The sequence below is a fragment of the Tenrec ecaudatus genome, chromosome 18 (genome assembly GCF_050624435.1).
Source record: "Tenrec ecaudatus isolate mTenEca1 chromosome 18, mTenEca1.hap1, whole genome shotgun sequence".
In the NCBI taxonomy this organism is placed as follows: domain Eukaryota; kingdom Metazoa; phylum Chordata; class Mammalia; order Afrosoricida; family Tenrecidae; genus Tenrec; species Tenrec ecaudatus.
Window position 1 is genome coordinate 23,253,558 of NC_134547.1, and position 26,551 is coordinate 23,280,108.

The window sequence follows — 26,551 nt, forward strand, 5'->3', positions numbered from 1 at the left end:
CACAACATGAGGAACTGAATTAGAAGGTTGCAGTGTTAGGAAGGTTAAGAACCACTGTTCTAGGACCTTGTGCTTGATGGGGCTATTTGCTACAAAAATAACTTTTTTTTCTGTGAAAAAGAGGACGTGGAACATGGGATAGATATCATTGCTTATGTCAGATAGATCATGGCTAAAAGCAAAGAATACCAAAAGGACTTAAAATTTGTGCTTTATTACTAATGGAAATGCATTTTGACGACGTAGGTCATAACAAACTACGGAGACCCTCGAGTAGAATGGGAATTCTAGAACACTTCATGGTGCTCATGTGGGACTTGTACAGGTTTTAAGAGGCAGTTGTATGAACAAAACAGGGGAATACGGCATGGTTTAACATCAGAAAAGATATGTCAGGGTTGTATCCGCTTACCAGACTTAGTCAATCGGCATGCTGAGCAAATGCTGTAATCACAAAATTTAGATTATATGAAGAGAGCGGCATCGGGATTGGAGAAAGGCTTAGCAATGTCTGTGGTATGAGATGACCTGGCTTTGCCGGCTTGAAGCACTTGCAGATAATTATCAGATTGTAGCCTTCAGTATAGATCACAACTCAACGTAAAACTCAGACCCAATTCATTGCCATCTAATCAATTCGGGCTCATAGTTATCCTACAGGATAGAGTAGAACTGTCCCGTGGGTTTCTGAGATTAACTCTTAATGGGAGTGGCAAGCCTCATTCTTCTTTCTTGTGAGGTTTTGAACTGCTGACCTCGTGGTTAGTAGCCCCATGTGAACTCACGCCCCCAAGGATCCTGCAACTCAATGAAAAGAAAACCACAATTTTCAAACCTGGATCAATAGGCAACATCACAATAAATGGAGAAAAAAATTGAAGTTGCCAAGGATCTCATCATGCTTGGATCCACAATCAATGACCATGGAAACAGCTATTGAGATCAAAGGACACATTGTGTTGGATGAATCTGCTGCACAAGACCTCCTTAGAGGGTTAAAAAGCAAAGTTGTTACTCTGAGAACTGAGGTGTGCCTGACCCAAGTCATGGTATTTTCAATTACTACCTCATAGGCATGTGAAAACTGGACATTGAATGAAGAATCAATACCTTTGACTTATGGCACCATACCATGGAGTGCCAAAAGAACAAACCAACCTGTCTTGGGAGAAGCGTGTCAAGTGTTCCTTGTAGACTTTGTCGCATGTACTTTGGGCATGTTGTCAGGAGGACATCGTGCTTGGTAAAGTACAGGGGCGATGAATGAAACGAAGTCACACAAGGACATGTACAATAGGAGACCATTGCTGCAGCAAAAGCAAGAAAAAATTTACTCACAGACACAGCCTTTGAAAGTTACCAGCAGTGGGAGGGGATGAGAATTAGTGATTTACTAACTAGAATTGTGGTGCAGTGAATTACTTAATATGACTCTTCTAATAATTTGAAATTCCTACCAAGTGACTGGGTGGGATTATGCAAATCAGGTGTATGGCGATTCGGTGAAGGGACTGGTCAGTTTGTCATCCCACTAGGTTTAAAATGAGCAACTTCAGAAGCAGGAATGGGGGATTTCACTATCATCAAAAAAGGCGTGGAGTGTCCCCTCTGGACCCCAAGATCCCTGTACATGGAACCTCTTCCCTCTAGGAGAGCAAGCAAGCTGTGACAGAAGAAGAGTGGCAGATGCAGACCTAGGAGCACAAGGCAGTGGTAGGCTTCCAAGCCCATGGAGAGAGTAAAGCTGAGTGCTTGAGGGTAGAAGGCTACCTCCTGGCTTTTATTTATTCATTTATTTATTTATTTTAGTCATTTAACCACAGCCAATCTTTAATAAGACTGTCTAAACAAAATATCCTTATCAGTCATTCATGATCTGATTTCTGGTGTATGAGATAAATTTAAATATGGTACATGTTAAAAAAAGGTCACAAGACATTCCTATTTTACAATAAATAAGGCAGTGGCCAACTATTACTCATTAGTAGCTTTTTTGAGATAAGCTATCAATTCTGCCCTTTCTCCCTTCTTCTTAATGCCGGCAAAGATCATTTTTGTTCTGGGGATGTACTTCTTGGGATTCTCCAAATACTCCATCAGTGTCTCCTCTCCCCTTTGGTCTTATTGGCATCTGTGTAAATGAATCCAGGGGCTTGGCCAATCTTCCTCCCAAACAAACCATGAAGGTTTGGTCCAGTCATGTGTTTGCCCCCCTTTTCAACAGTGTGGCACTGGGCACACTTCTGAACAAAAATCTTCTTGCCCTTCTCAATATCAGCCATTGTGAATTCACGCTCCCGTTGCGCGCCACTTGACTATACGCGTCCAGAGGCCGGATGTCCCGCTCTCTAGCCTCCTGGCTTTTAATTGGGAGAGCAAGACTTACTGGCCCACAGATAATGCTAAGGACAGAGTAACACTGGGCTCTTTGGAGCATTACCAGCACTCCAAAAGCATTGTAACATTGCCTGAGTAGGGCAGAGGCCAAGGGCTGCATTGCTGGAAATAGGCTGTTTCTACTATATTCTGAGCATATCTGATCCTGAATTGTAACTTCTCAACTGCCCTAATAGCTTCACAATAATGAGTATGGTCTGAGTTGTGTGGTCGTTGCAACAGAGAAGAAGAGAGTGACTTGGGAGTGTCAGAATTTGTAAAGGAGGTTAGAGGGTCGATGTAGGTGTGACCTCTCTTAGGAATCAGCCTTGAGCTAAGTTGAGTTTGCGTGTCCTTTTTAAGCATGAAGTCAGAGGGCAGACACCACTCCATACTATTCTTCCAAGACATACTATTCTTCCAGGTTGAACAATGGTGGGAAGGCAGGTAGAACCATATCCAAATATAAATACACAGACATGCACAACACACACATACATATATACACACACGTTTGACAAAGGCAAAGTGTCTATATATTATGTACTACCAATATATTTTTGAATACAGTGGAGCATACACCCAGGGGCTAAGTTATAGAAACCTAAGACATAATCAAACCCCTGTCTGAGAAAGTGAAAAGTATCAAAGTCACAAGGAAGCAGTTCAAAGAATGAATGGACCATGTGGACCTGTTTCCCTGCCCCCAAGGCCAGAACTTGAGTGTGCCCAGGTACCCCTGCTGACTACTCTGAAAGAATCACAATATGTAAAAGGTCTTGCTTGGATACCAAAAACCACCCACTGCCAGCAAGTAATGCCGACTCCTAGCAACCCTATAGGACATGGGAGAACCTCCACAGAGTGTTACTGAGACTGTGACTCTTTATGGGAGTAAAAGCCCCATCTTTCTTCTGCGAGTGGCCAGTGGTTTATAACTGTCGACACAATGCAGTTAGCAACCCAACTAAGCCACCAGGGCTCCCTCTTGCTCGGAGTGAGAAAAACGCTCAAAATCATTAAAAGCAGACGAGACTCACTGATTGGAATAGACAGTGGAACATTAGACTATGGCCCTGACCCACCCTCTCAACCTGGAACTGAGCTCACTCCATAATGTAACTTTCAGCTAACCAGTTTAGACGGGCCAATAAAGTAAATAACCACCAGGGAGGTACACATCCCCTAGAACAATCATGTTGCCCAGTGATAAAACTCAGAAGACAGGAAGGGACAGAAAAGAATGGACGGAAGCTGTAAACACAGGAAGTGGGAACGTGCTGTGACATTGTGGGGATTACAACAGTTGTCATGAATCAAAAATGTTAAAGAATTGAATGGAAAACCAATTGCCTCTGTAAACTTTTGACCAAATCACAATTAAAAAATTTTTTTAAGGAAAAAACTTCTCTGTATCCTTCTTGGAAATGGTCACATTAAAATTTCAGGAACATGGCTTTAAGATACAGAGAAAATGAGGCAATCTGCAAACCGCGTCTCAAACTTATACTGACATATTTTCTTCACATTTCCTGTATTTTCCAAAAGGATTGTTGGAGTCTTAAATTTGTCCATAGGGCAAGTACACTTCAGACATATTTGATACACATAATTTTCAGCAACAGGGACATCTACTCATTCTCATTCTCTGGAGGCTCAAATAGAAGAAAATTCTCCCTCAATCAGTCTGGAAGCAGGAGGATGAAAAGAACCTTGACAAAACCGAAACACCCCCAAACCCACTGCTGTCCTGTTAATTCCTTTTAATAGTGACCCTGTAGGGACAGACTAGTTGCCCCGGTTTCCAAGGTGACCTTTTGATGTCACCCGCCTGACGGGTTAGAACCACCAACCACTTACTTAGCAGAGCATCACTGTGCCATCAGAAATCATTTTAAAGGTTTTTGTTATTTGTATTGTCCTTCTGATTTCAACTATAGACCAAGTTTAGTTGAAAAATCATAGGCACAGAAGAAAAATGTTTATTTCCCTAATAATCCTAAGAATAAGGACATTGGCCTATATAACTTTGTTTAAAAAAACAATTCCCATCTTGCTCAGAAGGAAGCATACCAGCCTGTCTGACCACAAGGTGTAGAAGGGACCAGATATCAGACATAAAAAAACAAAAAAATCACATCAGCGGGTGCCCACTTTTCCGATAACTGAAGACAAATGTGTGCATAAGCAAATGCAGTAAAAAAAGCTGATGGTGCCCAGCTATCAAGATATAGCGTCTGGGGTCTTAAAGGCTTGAAGATAAACAAGCGGCCATCTAGCTCAGAAGCAACAAAGCCCACATGGAAGAAGCACACCAGCCTGTGTGATCACGAGGTGTTGAAGGGATCAGATATCAGGCATCAAAAGAACAAAAAAAAATCTTATCATTGTAAATGAGGGTGAGTGCAGAGTGGAGACCCAAAGACAAAGCCTATCTGTAGGCAACTGGACACCCCTTTACTGAAGGGTCGCAGGGAGATGAGCCAGTCAGGTTACAGGGTAACAATGTATGAAACATACAACTTTCCTCTACTTCTTAAATGCATCCTCCCCCCACTATCATGATTCCAATTCTACCTTACAAATCTGGCTAGACCAGACGATGCACACTGCTACAGATAGGAACTGGGAACACAGGGAATCCGGGACAGATGATCCCCTCAGGATCAGTGGTGAAAGTGGCAATACCTGGAGGGTGGAGGGAAGGTAGGGTAGAAAGGGGGAACCAATTACAAGGATTTACATGTAACCACCTCCCTGGAGGATGGACAACAGAAAAGTGGGTAAAGGGAGACGTTGGACAGTTTAAGATATGACAAAATAATAAATTATCAAGGGTTCATGGGGGCGGGGTAAGGAAAATGAGCTGATATTAGGGCTCAAGTAGAAAGCGAACGTTTTGAGAATGATGGCAACAAATATATGAAAGTGCTTGACACAATGGATGTATGGTGTTGTACGAGCCCCCAATAAAATGTTAAAAAGAAAAAAGCAATTCCATCATCTAATGTCCATTCCAACTTCCAATTTGTCACAGGAACTCCTTTGTTGAGCCAAGACACAAAATGGATTCAATACTTAATTCCCTAAAACCTAAAACCACCTCCATTTTAATGACATTGATATCATGTAGCTGTTAAGGGCTATTTCACATTCTCCAATGGTCTGATTATTTCCCTTTTAAAGGAGTTTGTTCGTTTCTCAAATTGAGTTAGCCAAGGCGTCTGGCACAGTACTGTTGTGTTCATGATCTCACCAGGAAGTATATCACAGTCCCATCAGTGATAAAGGATTTGATCAGTTCTCCTTTAACCTCATGGTTTTGGTATTCCCTGAAGACCTGTGCCTCATCAGCTATTTCATTAAGTGCACACATTCTATTTTTAAAATGCTGAATCTCCTTGTGATACATCCTGAGCAATGCTTTCTAGGTAAAAATGAGCAACCCACAGGCTGCACGATTGCTGGTTGCTGGTCATCATTGGATTTCAGCTGCAAATGGAGCTGCTGGAGTGGAGAACTGACAGGGAAAGGTCCTTAATAATTTCCCCTCCCCACGAAACTATTACCTCAGACCTTGAGAGTCTGGCTTTGGGAGGGGTGAACTAGATACCTGAAGGAGGTGTGGAGTCGACAAACACAGACATGACAGACATGAGAGATATTCTGGTGGAAGCAATCTCTGCTGAGTTCTTCCAAACAGCTTTATTTATACCTTAAAGTTTTGCAGACCACTACATAAAAACAATTCTTTATGATTAACTCCAAAATCACCCTTATCGTTGCCACTAAAACCTGATAAAAGACCATTATAAGGTCTGTACTTTTTTCTATCACTTTCTGTCCTCTTCCCGTACTGCTTGTCTTATACGTCACATACTATTCTTGAGGTGTTCAGAAAATTTTGTTAAGACTCACATCCTACTCACTGCCCTATTTTTTGCTCACGTTTCTTTCCTGGTTGACTAACTTAATTAAACTACCTCATGTGCTACTTCAAAGCCTAATATCCACAAGCAGTTAAATGCTTCTGAGTTAACCCATGGTAACGGTTACATTGTCTACCTATGTCTCTTATTTTTTATACTCCTGAGGCACCGTGGGGAGCGAAGCTGTCTCTTTGCCAATGACTTAATGTTTCCCCTTTTATGTGTTTTTGATTAATGTTAACCATTCTTTCTCTATGTAAACCCCTGTCTAAGATAAAGAGGCGTTAGTTGGGGGAAGCAGACTATAAGGTCCTCTATATCGGGGAGGCCAAGAGTCTCCCACCACCTAATCTGAATGGAATCCAGGGTTTTTCGGTGGGTTTCATATTCTCCTCTGACCTCAACTTTGGGGTTTCTTCCTCACTCAATTCCCACATATCTTCCTCAGAATTCCCAAAGATGCCTCACTGTCTCAGCCTCTCCAATGCCTGTTAAGGAAAGCCCCATCATATTGAAGCAAGTTTTACATCTGGTTTCATTCGTACTTCTCAAGACTGCCCTCGTATCCACTCCAGGTGCGGTAAACATGACAATGCACGTAATTCTCAAGAATGAAAAACCAACAAAAAATTCTCAAGAATGGATTTAACAGCAGCAAATATTTGAGGGATGTTGGAATCCCTCCCTGGAACACTATGTTAGACAGCATGGTTGGGATGGCTCCCAACAAGACCTAAAGAATCTCCACAGTTCAGAGACATGAAAGCAGCGGGGCTTGACTGTCTAGTCAAGCAAGTCAGATCAGCCCGTCGATAAATCTTTAATTTATAGAAGGAGGAAAGTGGATGGAAATTGTTAGACAAGGTAGTATGGATACAGCAAAAACGAAAACTGATGTAGCTTAATGAAAAGGGGAAGTACATCTAAAGAATGCACTTAACAGTGTGTACATTAAAAGGAGAAAAATTTTTAAAATTCAAAATGCCATGTATGGATTGTTGAGTATGTCTACAAGACAGGATGAGGTATAAAGAATGGAGAGAATTCAGAACCCCAAACTTACTCCAGGACATTAAATTCTAAGGTATATAGTTTGGTAAATGAGAATTTTTTTCTAGAGGACGATGAATCTCCATCTAAATATCTCAAGGCAGAGTGAACATCAACAGGTGGATTTGTAGGTGGGGATCAGAAGGCTGGCTCTATTCTGGAGATTTCAAGCCGCATGAGGGCAGTCTTACTCAAACCGATATAACCAAGGGCTGCTATTGCATGCTGAATGAACAAACACTATGCAACAAGGAGCAGGTCCAGTAGTCAACACATTCAGCTGTTAACCAAAAGGTCAGAGATTTGAACCCAGCAGCATTCCATGGAGGAAAAGATGTGGAAACCTGCTTCCATAAAGGTTCTGCACAGCTTTGGGAAATCAATGAGGCAGTTCTCTTTCTTATAAGGTGGTTTTTATTTTGTTTGGAAAAACTTCATAAGCTGAATGAGAGTAAGAATTATATTAGATTAATAAAATGAACTATTAATTTGAAAATGGGTTCTAAAATACAAGTAAAATCAGTGGCCCAAAATACCAATGGCACAGGTATACAAATGGGAAGATGTTTTCTGTTCTCTTGAAAGCGCAGGGAAAATTCATGTGTGATGAAGAGAATTTCAAGGAACAATGCCTTCTGAGTTCCAAGAACTCTGGTGAATTGGGACAACCCAGCTAGCTGCAGGAAAGCTCAGGTGCCAGCTGGCACCTCAGAGGCAAGGCTCTGCAAGTCACTGGTGCTGGGTAAAGATCACCAACATGCTCATCAAAACACCACCCATTGACAACTCAGTGTTTTTAGAAAGCAACATGACCATAAAAAGCTTTATTTTTTATAAAGTACTCGTCTATGGCAAACCAGGGATATTTTTAAACACATGGGAAGAACTCAAAATGCCTGTCGTCACATAGCGGCTAGCCCAGCAAGGAAGCAGAAATGTGCACTGTGCAGGCAGGTGGAACAAGTAAGCAGATGACATTTATTTGGTCCAAGTACAGTATAGTTGTATTTGAGTTTTACAAAATGTCAATTATAAATAACCTGAAACTGTAACAATACACAAAAACTGGCTTCTTACAGAGACATACCAGGCAGTACAAACTGAAAACTGGAGTAAATTAGCATTGTTTCATAGTAATATACAGTGCCAGTTAACATTTAAAACAAGTTTCAATGCATAGCACTTGATACGTCTGAATCTGCTTCAGTTAAGAGTATGAAAATGGCTAGATCTAGGCTAAAAATAATTATTCTTCTAACCAAAAATAAAGGCATAATATTTATAACCAGGTATCAACTTTACTAAACCACAATATTTTAAAACTATTAAATGATACCTAAGGATATTTACATTAAAAGGAAACATGCATTTTACTGTTTTTCCCCCTCATGACTGCTTGTTTATACACACACCCTTTGTTTAAAGCATTTTAAAACTATGTTCCTACTTTCAATACAGCACACTGTAATGTTTCTAATAGTTCTAGCAAAACTTTCAAAGGGAGCAGAGTCATTTTTAAGTCGATGGTGAGTTTTTTTCCCCTTTGGAACAAAGGACATAACAGATCTGGTTCTGCCCAGATGCAGGTCTGGAGCCCATTGCTCTTCAATCCAATGCTATGACGTCATCGAGCTCCTCTGCTGGTTCTGTACGTAACTTCTTCACACTGACATTATCTTTCTCATCCAATTTCCGTTTGCGACTTCGCTCTTCTTCACTGTCGCCAGTGTTATTTGAAGGGCCTTCTTCATCGGAGTCAACTATAAGCACGTCATCTTGCTCTTGTGCTTATTTCAGGAAAAAATGGTCAAAAGTATGAGAATTATTATTCTAGCATATACCAAATTTATTAATGGCTGCTCTTTAGAAACTTTACTTTTATACGTCACATATTTATGTGCTGTTTTTAACATAACACCTATTTATAGTCTAATAAAAACAAAAAAAGAACTCAAAGAAATTATTACAGTTCTTTGTGTCTATCTCTACTTACAATGGACAAGGAACTGTCCTGAGCAGTTTGCATTTGATTATAATGCAAGCCAGCAAAGACACACTATTGTACCCCAGCAAAGGGAACTAAGGAACAACACATCTACTTACCCAAGGTTCACAGTGTGACACAAAACAAGGATTCGGACTCACGCAGTCAAGCTCCACGGTGCAGGTGCTTAACCTTACGTGAAAGATGGATTTGCCTCACCTCCACCAAAAGCAGAATACCCATGACTCCTTTTTATGTACTCTGCCCACAGTGGGGGTCAGTAAAGGAACAATTCAAATTATTCCCCAAAGCCACTACAGTAGCCTCCTCAAAGGATGGCAGACTATGTTCAGTAGGGAAAGGTCGTCACAAACGCTCGTCCACAGGTGGATTGCACTCCACACTACCACGATTCCCAGAAAACATCAGAATCCACCATATTTGGAAGAATGCCAACGACACAGGGACTGGGACAGAAACAGCGGTGGGGGGGGGGGAGTTGGTGGGATAGGAGTAATGAATATTCAAATCAGAGCACAGTAAATAAGTTATTTTTAAACAGCATAAGCATTCAGACCCAGAAGAACAAGCCCCTCTGCTGAATTTTTACCCAAAACCACACTGGTTCTGAAGAAGCTCCAACATGCTTAAGTTGCAAACCCACCAAGCATCTGGTTCACTCAAAATAGTAAGAAGCACTGAATTGTTTCCCCCAAATAGAACAGGCATACAAAACCCACAATACAGGGAATGAACTATCTTTATGCCCTAGTAAGCCTGATGTTTCAAGTTGTAAAAACCGATTAAACAACAAAGCATATCTAATTCTCATGAGACTCTCCTGTCTTCGAGGTCTTTCTCCGTGGTTTCTGAATTCTAAGTACCACTGAAACAACCAATGTCAAACTACCGTACAGCTCTGTGTGGATTTCTATCAGCGTCAATGTTCACAGAAATAATCCGATTGTTGCTCTATACTTTAGTGACTAATTATACCCCACGGGCCATGACTCACCTGTGGACGTAGAAGGCTGAGCTCCGTCGTCGCTCCCATTGGTTATACTTTTGGCAGCATCTTCTGCTGGTTTTGGTCCTACTTTTTCTGGGGCATCACCAACCACTTCAAATTCAACATCCTTTCCTAGGTCTTCACTGTAAGAGAAGTGCACACTATAAAGCCAACCCACACTATGACTACTAACAAAGCCAAGGAGCACCAGATCGACTGGAAATGATGTGAACTCTCGCTAAAATCCGACCTCACTCCCACCCCTTCCAGACAGCTGAGACACCACCTCTAGGAAAAAAGGCCCACTAACTGAATGGAAGTCTTTCCCTAAAATTAAAGCCTCTTTGGCATCACTTAGCTTTTATAAAAACAAAGTGCAGGTGAGATTAATCATCAGTAAAGTACCAGCTTGGAATTCCCTCTCCCAAAGGCATGCTAAATGTTTGGCCGTTATCTGCACCTACGTTCTTTTAGGTTAATACGCAGCAAAACCAGATCCCAGTCCAGTTCCTACACTTAACAATAAGTGACTGCTTACAACCTTTGTGGCATATCAACATAACCCGAAACAATTAAAACTAATATAATTTAATCATTTTAAAAGAATAACTAAAATGCGCTCTTGTAAGTCTGTATACCCCACAATGGTTAGATTTCTGGAAGACACAACACATGAGGCTTTCAGCCCTATAGAGATCTGAGCATTGGAAAGGCACAGGGTATTGTTCCTCTGCTATAGAAGGTCACTGTGAGTCAGAAAGGACTTGAGGGCAGTGAGTCTGGCATTTAATTTTGAAGTGGATTCATTTCAGAATGTATAGCTATGATTAAAGAATGTCTTTTATTTCTTCAAAGACTGACAAAAAGATTCTACACAATCTAATCACAATTGGATCTTAATCAGTTCTTTAATATTTTAGAAGTACTTCAATGGTTTCTGGGGCCCTGCCGCATCTTTATTGGTCTTTGTACATGAGGTCCCCAAAACATGTATAAAAATAATGCATGACCCACAACCACCCCCCGCCACCAAAATGTTATTCAGGGGTGAAGGTAGGGTGGTGCTCCAGTCCCCAAAGTCTAAAAAATTATTAAAAACAAAGCAACCAAAACTATGCCTTTTCTTTCAGGCACCAAGGAGTACATATCCGTTTCATTGCCTATGTCCACGGTGTGGGAAACAGGGCCTGGAAGAGAGTGTACGTGGACCAATTCTCTATGCCCGTGATGAAGAAGCCAGGAAGGCCAGGATTCTGGTGGAGAAAGGCCTTCACATTTGTGAGTTGAAAATGAGTCCCAGTCACATTCTCTTGTCTAAAAATCATCCCCACAATGTCCCCCCACAACAGTGCTACCTTAATGATACTGCTCACAAGCAAATCGCTGTTACTATACAGCCGGTCTTAATCTACAGGAGCAGACATGTTTCTTTTGTTCTCCCTGCTCAAGGGGCAGTGGACTCCCCTGTGTGCCTCCAATGCTAGTATTGGGTTTCTTCCCCAACGAGCCCAGGGACCTCTAGGGTTAAGATACTGCCCACCTTGTTACACAGGTAATTAATGAGATCTCCCTGAGATTATATAAGCCGGAAAATGTATTAGTGTGTGCTCGCGCTCTCTCTCTCTCTCTCTCTCTCTCTCTCTCTCTCTCTCTCACACACACACACACACACACACACACACACACACACGCCTTCATGGAGAGGAGGTAAGCATCCCAAACCTTTTATCTGTCTCTTTCTTTGTTCCTTTCAATCACACAACCGCTCCTTTAAACCCTATAGAGTGGCTCCCCCACAAATTGTGTCCTCTCTTCCACAACTGAACTGAGCTGTATCACTTGTATCCAGTGTGCCTAACTAGGGCTAGAAATTACAGCTAGCAATATTCACCTATGACGCAAATCTATAAGCTTATGAAACTATCAGAAGCTTAATAATAATTCTTACTAATAATCCACATTCTTCCATAAACCCAGTGCAAAAAACATAATAGACAAACAGGCAAAATGAATGGAAGCATGTGCCAACACACCAGCAATCCTGTCTGCAAATGCCATGCAGAAGTTGAAAGTCAGGGTGCCTCTGGGAGTTGCCAATGAACATACAAAAACAAGCCTGGTTTAACCATTGATGACGACACCAAGAGAATCATCTACTATATTACCACACACACATGTTCTCCAACGCAAGTATTTAAAATAAAAAGTTCTTTTTAAGTAAGCAGCAAGTAAAAAGAAAAAAATCTTTAAACACAAAATACCTCCCCTTCAGTCATCTTAAAACCAAATAATGGTTTGGCTTAGCTAGTAAAAAGTCTACTGGAAGGGGATCAAATCGACAACCCTGCCTCGAAAGACTGCGCGGGATCCTTAGGGGCACTACACTTGTTAGTGAGGAGGGATAACTCAAGCAATGGGCAAGGAGGGTCGATAACTCAAAGAATGTAATCAGTATCACTGACTTTTATATGTAAAAAACTGGTTGGTTGGTATTATGTTTTGCTGTGCACACTACCAACAATAAACAAAGTATATTACAAATAGCGTAATTTTCAATATTTCTTTGGTACACTGTCACAGACTGCACTCTCAACACTTTCTTCTAGGGAACCTTTAAAAATAATTGAACATTTTCTTTTAGTTTAATGATCAAAATGAATTCACTGCCAATTAAAACGCCTAAGACCCAGCTTTCTAAGTCTCTCTAGGCGTGATTAGCCACCAAGGATGAGTTTCTTACCTAGTAAGCATGTCTTGCTTATTTCTGAATTCTAACGTAGAATCGCTGATTCCTGAATGGCTAACTGCAGCAAATAGACTGTATTATTCAAGTAATTCCTAAAACTTATCAACAGTTCTTACCTGTGAAGGATGTTGATCAATAAAGTGTAGTCCTGAAGGAAATCATCGGCTTGAAGTCGACTACCATTTCGAATTCCAAATTCTGACAACTTCTTGTGATTATTACCTAGAAAACATAAAAATAATTTTAGGTACGGTACTTAAATTTGTAGGGATTAAAATCAACCCCACTTTGTCAACCTAAAGTCAGAGGAGCTGGTTAAGGTCTCTTCAAAACACATCACACCAATCTACCTCTATCCTCCAAGTCATTTCTGCTCCATTTTAGTATCTTCAGAATGTACCACGCAGAGCTTTCCCTGCCACTCACTGGAACTTAATACATCTACTCAACTAAGGGCCCGTCTCCCTAACCCCCTCGACCTGCCTTCGGTCCCTTCTGACTCATCCATTCTCGATTGCATTTTCAAATGCTCCTCCCTGATGGTCTGTACAAACAGCCAGGATTCATATAGCAGTGCCCTCTAGTTTCCCTTTTCAAAACACTTGATCTACTTCATCACTTAACTACTCCTGGAATATCTACTCTGAAAAGGCATCAGCTGTAGAAACCGCTATCCATAAGTCCTGACACTACATTTAAGATCTATTTTGTTTTTTCACGGAATTCTCTAAAAAGAAAGTGCTTACAAATATCTTCCGTACTCTAGCTTTGAAGTCCAAAATATACTGTTAAGTTTCTTCGGGATTGTTTCCAGATTCATTCATTTTATTTTAACTGTTTAAATCTATCTGGAATGTCTGTGGAGAATGGACCCTCCTACCCACACCTCCACCACCAAGCCTACTCTCTCCTTCACATAGTCCTTCACTTAACCAGACATTAGGCCCAACATGCTAAAAAAACAATGTGGTGGTTCTTCTCTTGGGTCATAAGATAAGCATCTCGGAAGCCAGAATTCAGGTGCTCTCCTCTTCAGCAACAGGGAAGAGTTGATGTTTACGGACAAGCTCTATCTTTTTTAGTGTTGACAACAGCGGCGACAGTGAGGTCTGAGTAGTCAGCCTAAATCCTAACCAGGCTACCAAAATGTTACCTTTCAATTTCACATGACCTAACATCTCAAGTAATTTGACAAGAAACAAAATCTAAGAATCACAACATTTAAATAAGCGCCAGGAACTGGAATAGTAAACTGAAGAAGTGACCACGGAACCAACATGTGGTTAAGCCACTATATAGGTAAGAGTGCCTCCAGCTTTCTGAAGTGAAGAGTAAACTGGGATACAGAAGATCAACTAAAACAGTCACCCAAGAGAGGGGCTGCCAATGCGGCAGGCCTAGTCAGAGTGATTAGCGTGGGCTGAAGGAGTAGCTGTGATGTGAGTCCAACGAAGAAAGCTCAAGCAGGAAGAAAATGTACTCCTTATAAAATCAATGCCCTAATAAAACGACTTGCTTGAACTTTTAAAAAGGGAAACAATGAGAATCAAAAGTGGGCATTTTCCTATAATCACTGTAAAACCCATGTTACAGAGTTTATGGTCTATAACTGAATTGATTTTCATTGGATTTTTGAAGCACTTTGAAAGTAGCAAACCTCAGTTTTCTTCTATTTTGTGCTTGCAGAAATTTAAGAGATTCTCAAATCAAAATAAGTAAAGGCACTGATCTTCAGCAATATTGTCTGCTACACAGTAGTGAAAGGCTATTAAGACAAAATCTGACTCTACGGCCAAACATTTCCCTTGCAGCTGTGCCAAGCTCAACTCTCAGCTGTGAAAATGAGGAAAATAGCTGAATAAAATAATGTGCACTCCTTCCCCTAGGCAAATGAGGTATATAATGAATGACCACTAATACCTTCTGTTTCTCCTTCTTCTGAAGATATTAAGATTGTTCCTTTCCCATCTTCAATCTGCACATCTGGTGCTACCATGGCAAATTTTTCCTTTACTATCTGCAAGTAAAATTTTTTAAAAATATTAAAGCAATTAAAAATAAATCATTTTATTGAGGTCTCTTACATCTCTTATAACAATCCATACATCAATTGTATCAAGCACATTTGTACGTATATTGCCATCATCATTTTCTTTCCACTTGAGTCCTTGATATCAGCTCCTCCCTCTCCCACCCGTCACCCTTGTGAAGCCTTCACAGATTGTAGTTATTCTTTTCCTGTCTTACACCATCCGCTGTCTCCCTTCAACCGCTTCTCTGCTGTTCAGCCCCCCCCCCCCCCTCACCTCAGGGTACTGTTAATCAAACTTCCTCCAAATGTGGTATCAAGAACTTCTTGGCTGGCTCTTGCATGTTCTCTTTCCGTATAGATTAGGTATTGAGCTAGACATTGGCCTATCTATCTCATTCAATGCTTGCGCCAGCCCTGTAATGGTAGGTGTTTCATTGACAGTAATCACCCCTTGCTAGTTAGTGTGCGTGTCCTGTTGTCCCCCTCCAAGAGATAAACTCAAATCAAGTTGCGCTGTATAACCAGTTCTGAGACAAAATTATTCTTATCAAGCAGCATAAAAAATAAAAAAGATATATTCTTTCTATCTTAGGAGTATCTACGAGAAGTATCTGACATTAAGTTTAACAAGGTGAATAATGCAAAGTGATCCCCAAAGTGGGTCATTTGAGTCTTTAAAGTATCTTCCTTAAAAACAAACAAACAAAAACCCATCTTCCTTTCGCAAAGAAGAAAATGACACATCCAATTAAGGAGGAAGGAGTAAATCGACCGAACCCTTGCTGCTGTTGCTCCCACTCTGGCTCTAGGGATGTACTCAGGTAAACGGATGCTTTATCTCATCAGGATCTAAGCTTAATTCACCAAAACCAGGTCATGCTGACAAAGGTGGACACCATCAACAAGTCCACTGCCAAATCCCAGACCGACAGTGACCCTAGGTTGGCAGTGGTTCCCAACCTTCCTAATGCTGCCACCCGTTAGCACAGTTCCTCATGTTGTGGTGACCCCCCAACCAGTAATTTATTTTGTTGCCACTTCATACTATAATGTTGTTACTGCTATGAATTATAAATATCTGATAGGCAGGATGTATCTTCATTTTAACAAATGGAACATAATTAAAGCATCGTGATTCATCACAAAACAATGTCATTATATATTGTGAAATATTTATTTCTAATGACAAATAAATGAAATTTTGTCTTGAAGCATGGTGTAGCATGGGTAAGTCTTCATACCGGGTACTCATAGGTGAGTGTATCTGCATGTGGGCGGATCCACCTGGAGATGGACAGAGGAGCGGTGTCTCAGTTCCTAAGATCATTGGAAATAGGTATTTTCCGATGGTCTTAAGCAACCCCATGAACCCCCTGTTCAACCCCCAAAGGGGTCTTGACCCACAAGTTGACAACCGCTGCTTAAAAGGAACAGATAGTCTCATCTTTCTCCCAAAGTGAAAGTGGATTTGAACTGCCAACATGTGCCCAATGTTTACCCAGCAGGACCACCAGTGGTCCTTAAGCCTCAACAAAGACAGTAAAAATGAGTGACAACTTCCCAAATAAAATAATTACTAAAGGGGGGGGGCAGAGTTATGAGATACTAAGGGCAGGAGCATATGATCATGTACTCAAATGGACCTTACTTAATAAGCACAAATGACTGTTCTCTCCTGTCAATAATACTAGGTTTATAGAGAATGGGGGGGAGGGAAAAAAAAGAATGGGGGGGAGGGGGGTATGTGCAGTGGAGACCCAAAGCCCATTTGTAGGCCACTGGAGATCCCCTTGCAGAGGGGTCTCGGAGAAGAGACAAGCCAGACAGGGTACGATGTAGCAACAATGAAAAATACAACTTTCCTCTAGTTCCTAAATGCTTCCTTCCCCCGCACTATCATGATCCCAATTCTACCTTGCAGGTCTGGCTAGACCAGAGGATGGACACTGGTACAGATAGGAAGCAGAAACACAGGGAATGCAAGGCAGATGATCCCTTCAGGACTAGTGGTGTGAGTGGCAATACTGGGAGCGTAGAGGGACAGTGAGTTGGAAAGGGGGAACCGATTACAAGGATCTACATGTGACCTCCCCCCTGGGGGATGGACAACAGAAAAGTGAGTGAAGAGACATCTGACTGGGAAAGATATGACAAAGTAATAATTTATAAATTATCAAGGGCTCATGAGGGAAGGGGCAGCGGGGAGGGAGGAGAAAAATGGGGAGCTGATGCCAGGGGCTTAAGTGGAGAGCAAATGTTTTGAGAATGATGAGGGCAATGAATGTGCAAATGTGCTTTACACAATGGATGTATGTATGGATTGTGATAACAGTTGTATGAGCCCCTAATAAAAAGCTTAGATAGATAGATAGATAGATAGATAGATAGATAGATAGATAGATAGATAGATAGATAGATACTAGGGTCAGAGGATACCCTTCCAAGTTAGAAAATGGACCAGAGACATTTGGAAGATACAACAGAGAAGAAATAGAATTCTGAAGTCAACACTCAGGGAACAATAAAAGTGTAAGCAACAGAAGCTCAGCCTGTGCCATGTACAATCAATAATAAAACTGTGTGTACAAGAAAGAAAAAAGAAAAAGAAAAGAAATGAATGACAAGAGCCCCGTAAGTTGGTTGCGTTGGGAGTTCGTTACTGTCTATCATCCAAGAGCACCTCAAATCCTGCAAGTGATTATCCATGCACTTTCATAAAAAATCAGAGTAGAATTTTGCTCTGTTGGAAACGTAGATGTGGCATTGTAAGTAACCATAACACAGGCAACTCATCTGCTAGCTGCCATAACTAGGACCATCTTCACACCATTCAAAGACATCTCCCATCTGACCTCTAAATATATCCTACATCCACTACCTAGAAAACAAAGATCAAATATCTCACCCACTGGCCATGACAACACAGCGATCTGCCTGTGTCAGTTGTGGTATAAACTCAATCAACACACCCATTCCTTTTTGGACTCTGAAGCACATACGTAGTCACACACAAGAACTCAAGGCAATGGTAAGCCCAAGAAGTCAAAGCCACAAACCACGGGGCTCAGAGCCTTTAAGAGCAAATCCAGTACATAGCTTGTAGTTTCTATCACAGTAACACTGTCGAAGAGAAAACCAGGAGAAGAAAATGGAAACCCTTGTAGAAAAGAACCAGGCACGGCACTTACCTTATCTTGTAGTGTGAGAACAGTCACTTCATGGACGTTCAGTCGTACAGTCACCTCTGGCTTGCTGGCACAAACATAACAATTGGGGTTGGGAGAATCTAGTGCACAAGGCACAAGGAGCTTCTTTCTTGGGTTTGGAAGTTTATTCAAAAATATCTTTTTGGAGGGGGGGAAACAAAACAAAAAAACCCAGCAGAAATCAGTTCAAATTTTATAAACCACGAATGATAAAGTCTTACCATTATACAACCAATTAAAATTGACTTCAATATTCCTTCATACATGACCAGAAGCCTTCCTAAGGCTACCTTTCTAACCTATATTTCAAATCTGTTGAAAAAAGCTTATTAAAAAACTTTAATAAGGCTTTATTAAAGAGACTCTTTTGCAAGTTAATTTACTATAGTAAAGGTCTAGTCATAAGGAGCCTTCATAATATTGTGAGTTAGGCGTTTGCCTGTTAACTGCAAGGTTGGTGGTTCAAACACACCAGCTGCTCTGTGGGAGAAAGATAAGGTTGTCTGTATCTGTAAAGGTTTTGTTTGAAACCCTATCTACAGGTGCTTGAATTGGAAGTGAGTTTTGTTTGCGTTTTTTAAGGCCCTACTTATACTGCTTTCTGGTACCATCAGATCTTTACTTCGGAATGGCCTTCCTCCTATTAATAATTATTAAGCCAACCTCCTGGGCAGATCAACCAATGATAATGCTTTCCCAAAAGTCATGTGACTGCCTTTCTTTTAGAATTTTCTGATAACTGATGGTAATTGTTACCATAATTATATAAATAGGTACTCAGAGTTCCTATTTATAATTTCCCTAATGTCTAAACAAAAATATAAAATTTTCACTCAAACTGCAATTATGGCAGATCCAAACCTCATACTACAAAGTCTAAAGAACACTAGCCAGATTCAAACATAAAAAATTACATTGTTTTTTTAATAAGGACTATCAGTATCTTTTGGGGATATGAAAATGCTCTAAAATGGACTGTGGTGATGGGTGTACCATTCTGTGAATGGACTAACTAGGGCCACAAAACACATGTGTTGCTTAACATCTCTACAGATAAGGAGATTGATCTGTTCTCTCACTAGCTCTCCAGGTGCCGTGTCCAGTGTGACCCTGGGATGGTACAGGGAGGGGCTTCAAGTGCCTATTGCATCGCCTATTTCATGCTGCCTATCTCAGGACTTCTCCATCACTACGAGAACCACCCAGGCTGCAGCTTCACTCAACTCCAGTGACCAGCACATTACGTGTGGGTCCTGAGCCCGCAGCTCTTCCCACGGTTGCTGCTGAATTTCTGAACTGCAGAGGTGGTGAGAACAGGGAAAGGAAAGGCAACTGGTCGGGAAGATAGAGGGAGAGAGGAAGAGGGAGAGAGGGAAAGGGACAGAGAGAGTGCTTGCTTAGGGGAGCAGGGTGAGACGGGGGACACTGAACTGGCCAAGTGTACAGCCCCCTGAGGTGGGGGAAAAGATGTAGGCAGAAATGAATATGACTCCTTGACATTGGATAGCGACCACAGAGGAACCAAAGTTTAGTTCCTTTGCTTGGGTGCAGCAGTGAGTCCTGGGCCTGCCTGGTGACTATCCTATACACCTTCCCACGTATATGATGCAGTCAGAGCAAAATGTCCAAATTGCGCACACCCTATTTCACAAACTGGATTGTGGATGTTAAATGATGTACAGCTATACTTTAAATGGGTAATTGTATGGTGTGTGAATTGTACCTCAATGAAGCTGTTAAGGAACAGTAGAAGTTGACATAAGAAAACCTCATCGTGTGACGATTATGCAGACGGGTATCTACTAAATGAATTCATTCTAAAGGGGACTCTACGGATTCCAAACAGAGAGGTATCTTGGGAAGATCCCACTTGGATACTAGTAGTCTGGCAAGGGAGGGTGGTGGGTAGGGAGACCTATACAAGATAAGCAGGCTACAATGAAGGAATAGGAGGGTTTATTTTATCTGGAGCTTCCTGCAAGTGTGCTAAAGGAAATCAACAGTAATGAAAACAATTGTTTACACTATTCATACTGAAGCTAACTATTCAGCTATCTTGTCATTAATCTACGAATAGAAAGGAAACGAAATCCAGACATATAATTATTGAGCTGGCCAAAAAAGTATCTGAAGTCTGTTTTAGGGAGCAGTAGGTACTTTAACAAATCTGAAAACAAAAAACAAAAAAAAAAACAACAACCCACCAAGTCTGAAACTAACATTGTTTGTGAGCTGAAAGGTTGGGAGCAGTAGGTACTTTAACAAGTCTGAAAAAACAAACAAACAAAAAAAACACCAAGTCTGAAACTAACATTGTTTGTGAACTGAAAGGTACTTTATATGGCTATATATTAAAAAATCCAAATTACTGACAGAGTCACTCTCAACTCAGTGACCTATCTATAGGTTTATAGTCTCCAAGACTATAAACCATGCCAGGAACAGACAATCACATTGTTCTCCTGTGGAGCAGCTGGTGGGTTTGAACCAACGGCTTATGTCACTAGAACTCCTTAAGGGTTATATATGAATTTTTTTTGAAAAACCCTAAAACCAAAAACCTTTAAATGGCCCCAGATTAGTAATAGGAACGTAAACTAGATATAAATATAAATTCTCTTTGAAGAACATCTTCACCATTTCAACGGATCCTTTAAAAAATTAGCAGACATAAATATCCCCACCTAAAAAAAAAACAAAAACCCCAAACCCACAAAATACAACCATACAACACATAATAGGTCACCATCAGAGACAGCAGAAATGATTGTAAACTCCATATATAGATTTAAGGCATTCACTTTATCAAAGAATATAAAAGAAACTTTTAATATGAGGGATTAGAATTATGAGACACAAGGAAATTATGACCAAAAAGTGGTAATAAGTAATTAGTAATTAGAATAAGTTAATCCAAGAAATTGGTACAGGTGGACAGGGTGGGGGTAAATTAAGCCTCTGCTACAATTTGCCCAGCAAAACTAGATTATAGCTTTTTTTAAGGCTAATTAAAATATGTAAATGGAATACTCACTGTTCTACATTGGTCTATTTTTCCTGATAGAATCTTCAAACCTTCTAACACTATCAATCCAGCAATCACTGCATTAGTAGTAGCGATGGCAGGAATGATATTCCCTGCCATTGCTGAGGGGGAAAAATAAATCACTCTTACAAAAAGAAAACAACTTTGAAGTTTAGATGACATAATTCACATAGGTAAGAACTTACATTTTATATCAAATCTGCTCTTCATATTCATACTGAAAATATGCATCCTGAGGTTTGCAGCAGAGGTGACAAAATCCATTGCGGACGGGTCATCCTGGCAATAGATTAAACAGTTAACCAGTTTCTCCCCAGAGTCACTACTCTAGTGAAATACTACTTTCCGAATACTTTCACCATGCTTCCAATATTCGTCCACTAGAACACGAGAAGGCTTAGGCAGAGAAGTGGGGCAGGTTGGCCTTACAATAGATTGAGAAGCTTAATGAGCAGGGGGAGGTCCTAACATCAATCAGCTTCTGTGGTATTGAGATGTAGTTCATCAGGAACACCCAGAGCCATCAGGCTTCCAAGAAATCATACCTACTTAACCAAATACACCAACTCAGTTAAGTGAAAATGGCAACTCTCTTGTAGTTACCAGTCAGCAATGAGAAGAAGGTAGCTTGACACATAAACCAAGCAAGGCAACAAAGAAGGCTTTGAGAAAGCTATTTGATAAGAGCTTCAGACAATCCTGGAGTACTAGAGTTGATTAGCAGAACTGTTATGTGAAAATGAGGAGATTCTGACTCACAGCACACTATATGCCAGATTGGAACATAGGGCTTTCTAGGGTCTAACCCTCACAATAGCCAGGTCTTTTCTCCTATGATGTGGCTGGGGACTTTGAAATCCCAATCTTTCGGTTGGTGGCTGAACATTTCATCATTGTGCCACTAACAGAACATACACCTCCAGCCATCAGACACATGCCCTTCCTCAAATCTTGCCATGTGGCCTCCCCTCCTGCAAAGTCAAGGCACACTGGTGGCACAGATAATGGAGCATTTGACTGCTTGCCAAGAAATCAGTGGTTCAAAGCCACCAGCTGCTTCCATCAAGATTTTCAACCTTGGAAACACTTGTGACAATTCTACTTTGCCCTACAAGGTTGTTATGAATGAGAATCAGCTTGAAAGCAATGTTTTTTCTCCAAACTCCTTTTAAATACACCTCTAATGCTATCAGACCGGAATTCAAAAGCACTACAACATGTAAGAAATAGTTTGATTGGATGTGGGCTTGTTTACAGATACTCGCTGGCTGGTTATGTAACCTCTAGTAAGCATAATCTCCCTGAACCCAAATTCCGTAATTTCTTAAACAGCAAACATGCACATCTTGTAAGGCTGTGGTGAGAATACAGTACCGACTAGGCATTTCCCCAGGCAGTTGACTAATCACATCCATTACTCAGAATTAACAATTCCTAGTCTGAGTAGCTTTACCTAGCCCCCGTGTGAAGATTACTTCTTAATCACTCAAGGATCTAAATTTACCAGCTTCATTTTATGTAGGATTCAACCAAGTTCCATAGGTTTCTAAAAGTGAACAGCTTTCTTTCCCTCTAAAGCCCACGACAACTTTGTATCTTTACAGGAAAACACAAAACATTATCAGATAAATAAGTCTAGTCTCTTAAATTGATGAAATATTTACCCCAATAAACTGACACCTGTCCAGTCAACATAACTTGACCATCCAGACATACACTAGAATCTAAAATGAAGTTTTAACAATATTGTGTGAATTCATCCAATAGTTGGAATCATTAGAAAAGAAAAATATCCAAGCAAAATTTTAACATATCTTTCAAAATCTGGTAGAATAAATGTGTTAAAAATTCTAGCACCAACTACAATTGAAGAAGTAAAACATACATTTGACATGTAGGTAATTTCAGGGATTATCAAAACCAACCTTGTCCCATATGAGCTCAGCTCCATCCCCTTTTTCGGCTAAATGCACTCTCAAAGTCTCAATGCTTTTGGAAAAAAGACTTGCGTAGCTCTTTACATCTAGAACCTGCTGGTCTTTCAAACCTAACTGGGGTTCATTTTGTTGATCAGACGCATTGGTTTCTTCACCTAAGGAAATATTGTAAGTTTTACTATTAAATATCATTCCTTTACTGTGTTACATTTAACAAATTCAATGCTTGCCCAATTTTCTTTTTAAAAAGGTGAAAATAACATGTTAAAATAACTATCACTACAAATAGCTGTACAAGAATTAATTACTAAAGCTGAGATAGAAGAAAAACACAAGAATACCTTTTAAGTTTACTGGTGGTTTCAAGGACCACAATCTATGTAAGGGAAGAATTATCATGTCTAGCACATACCACTCATTAAATGGAGGCTACTACCTGCTGGGGGTTGGTTCCTGGACAGTCCACATATAACTCCATGGATGCTCAAACACCTTCGAAAATAGCATGGTCTTTGCTAAATAACCTAAATACATCTTCTCATTTACTATAAACCATTTCTAAATGAATTACAGCACGTGGTACAATGTAGATATTACCTACATAGCACTTGAAGCTCCCGCTTAGCTTCTGAGGACTGCTTTGACCTTCCCCACCCTCCCGCTCTCAGGGTTGATGGATGGATGGATGCAGAACCTGTGGATGTGGACTATCTATTGTACGTAAATGGGTCTATAAAGTTCAGTATCCCATTGTCTAGAACTATTCCTAACAGACATGACAACCCCAGCTTCCCAGGGATCCTTTAACGTCTACACCAGAAGTTGTGCTGTGCACAAATTAAATGCAATACCCTACAGATAAAGGTGAGACAGATGTGCTGGGAGGAAATGGGATAATGGTGCCATCAGTATTACAATATGGCACCCTCCCATTTAAAATGACGTGTTTTAAAATTAATCTTATGAAGATGTATGAACCTATCGGAGCACTGCATTTCAGGGGAAATCCAAAACAACCATTAATCAATAAAGAACTAGTTAAATAAAAAGTGATTTTCCTGCTTCACATTTCTGAGTTACTTGAATTTCTTACCATCAACAAATGGCATTTTCAAGACATAACAGGGCCATTTAAAGACTTCAGGTGAAGGGATGATTTTAGTTGAAGTATCTCAAAACTAAAATGTACCCTTCCTTTCTTTACCTTGACTTTGTACTTCAGCCCAGTCGAGTGGAACTGGCGGTTTCCTTTTCCTCCATAGCTTGTCCATCGTCAAGAGGTACCTAATATCATCTTTAAAGAGCTTAAGAAAAAAAAAAAGATTAAATCCCACAAAGCACACAGTTCCTATGCTAATAATCTCTAGCATTTTGATGCTGTTTTGTCATAAATACTTTGAAATAACGGAAAGCTAAGCATGGTATGCATGTGTGCGTGACACATGCATCCTGGTGACACACTGCTTATGATTTGGAATGCTAACCTCGCACTGCCCCTGCGGGTTTCTGAGACTGTAACGCTATAGGAACTGAAAGCTTCACCTGTCTCTGAAAGCTTGGCTTGTGTTGTGGAACTGCTGGCATGGCAGTTCGGAAGCCAACTACACTACCAGGGCTCCATATGATATATGCTAGCAGATCTTATTTAAAAAAAAATTTTTAAAGTTAAGCTTCCTTAAGAGAAACTGTCCTCTGGGTTTACAACAGTGAAAAGCAGAGGTGATACTGAACAGGCAGATAGGGAAATGCTAATCTGGGCCGACCGGCTCTGCCTTCCTCCAAATCATAAAGCTCCAAAGATCAAAGTGAACCACAATCATATAAATCAATGCTAAAAAATACACCAACACCCCCCCAAAGAAATACACACTGCATAACTTTTAAGAATTGTACATGCAAAAATGGTTAAATTGGTGTTCAAAGGATCTTCAAAAAGTTCACGGAAAAAACTGGAATTAAAGGATAATGGATGTATTAACTTGCAAGTAATAAGTTAAAATAAATATATAAAAAAGATAATGGAATTTTCCCACTATCTCTTTGAACCTCCTAATATGTTGTGCTTTGTGTTTTCAACCAAAAAGATTAAAAATGGAATACAAGCACCAAACCTCTAGCTACCAGTTACCAAAATCTCCCCAGAGCTGGGGCCAGCTGAATCAACCAGTAAAGCACAGTTCACAATGACAATGTCCCATAGCCTACTGTGACGATGAGTGAGTGGGGTGTCAAAGCAGCCAACCAAGGTAAAGCTCTTGGTCTCTCCCAGTCCAGAGGCAAGAGGAGTGGAAACGCAAGGAAACAAAGTGAGGGGGATACTGGATCACACGAATGTAAGTGTCCACTAACCTGAAACCACAAGCACTCGGTACTTTACTGCCACTACTGACCATTCTATAATCAAGACCACAAAAATCCCTGGACAGAACAAATTTAAAAACCTTAAGATGACCACAAATTTACTGGTTTGAGAGATTGGTGAAACCCCTCAGACATAAGCCTGGGAAACATTCGAAATTACAAGCCTACAAGGTGAACAGTAATGTTTGTGAGGACCGTGCTTCTCAGAATAACCAACCATATGAAACCTAAAGGGCGCCATTTGCCTAGAAACAAGGCCGTGAAGGCAGGGAAGGGCAGCAAAACAGGGTAGGTGGGCACGGGAAAGCAGCAAGAGTGCAGCCACACTGTGGGAACTGTGCATCAATTGCTTAAATGAAAACTAAATGACTCACCCAGAACAAAAAATCCTATCAATGTGGAATGGAGACCCAAAACCCATCTGCAACAATTGGACATCCCCTACAGAAGGGTCATAAGGAAGAGACGAGGCAGTCAGGGTGCAGTATAGCAGCGATGAAACATACAACTCTCCTCTAGTTCTTTAATGTTTCCTCCCCCCACTATCATGACCCCAATTCTACCTTACAAATCCGGCTAGTCCAGAACATGCACACTGGTACAGATAAGCACAGTAGGTGCTTAAAATTACCTGCTGAATCATGGACTGGTGGTGTGCTTCAGATTATTCAATCATTCAAATGCTCAAATGGGAATGAAACAGGTTTAAGGAGCCCTTGTGGAGCTGTAAGTCAGTTATTGCGCTGGCAAACAAAGCCAGTGGTGAAGCCGGGGAGGAAGATGGGGGTACATCCTCATAAAGATGCAAAGTCTTAAAACCCTCCAGAGTCCTTATGAGTTAGAATGACTCCAGAGAAGTGGACTTGGTTTTGAAT

General features: G+C 40.7%; 1 protein-coding gene and 1 pseudogene across 1 annotated transcript in view; both read right to left on the bottom strand.

Annotated features, from left to right (window-relative positions):
• Nucleotides 1-1,927: 1,927 nt before the first annotated feature.
• On the bottom strand, nucleotides 1,928-2,282 carry LOC142432239 (cytochrome c pseudogene; annotated as a pseudogene).
• Nucleotides 2,283-8,146: 5,864 nt separating this feature from the next.
• The window catches only part of UBA2 (ubiquitin like modifier activating enzyme 2), a 47,364-nt gene continuing 28,959 nt past the window's right edge, over nucleotides 8,147-26,551 (bottom strand). Inside the window, exons 9-17 of the mRNA XM_075536198.1 lie at nucleotides 24,520-24,619; nucleotides 23,304-23,470; nucleotides 21,564-21,657; nucleotides 21,367-21,479; nucleotides 18,315-18,470; nucleotides 15,015-15,111; nucleotides 13,211-13,316; nucleotides 10,355-10,491; nucleotides 8,147-9,142 (exon numbers count right to left, since the gene is read on the bottom strand). Of these exons, the coding sequence (XP_075392313.1) occupies nucleotides 8,961-9,142; nucleotides 10,355-10,491; nucleotides 13,211-13,316; nucleotides 15,015-15,111; nucleotides 18,315-18,470; nucleotides 21,367-21,479; nucleotides 21,564-21,657; nucleotides 23,304-23,470; nucleotides 24,520-24,619 (1,152 nt within the window). The 3' untranslated portion in view covers nucleotides 8,147-8,960. The remainder of the gene's footprint in view (nucleotides 9,143-10,354; nucleotides 10,492-13,210; nucleotides 13,317-15,014; nucleotides 15,112-18,314; nucleotides 18,471-21,366; nucleotides 21,480-21,563; nucleotides 21,658-23,303; nucleotides 23,471-24,519; nucleotides 24,620-26,551) is intronic.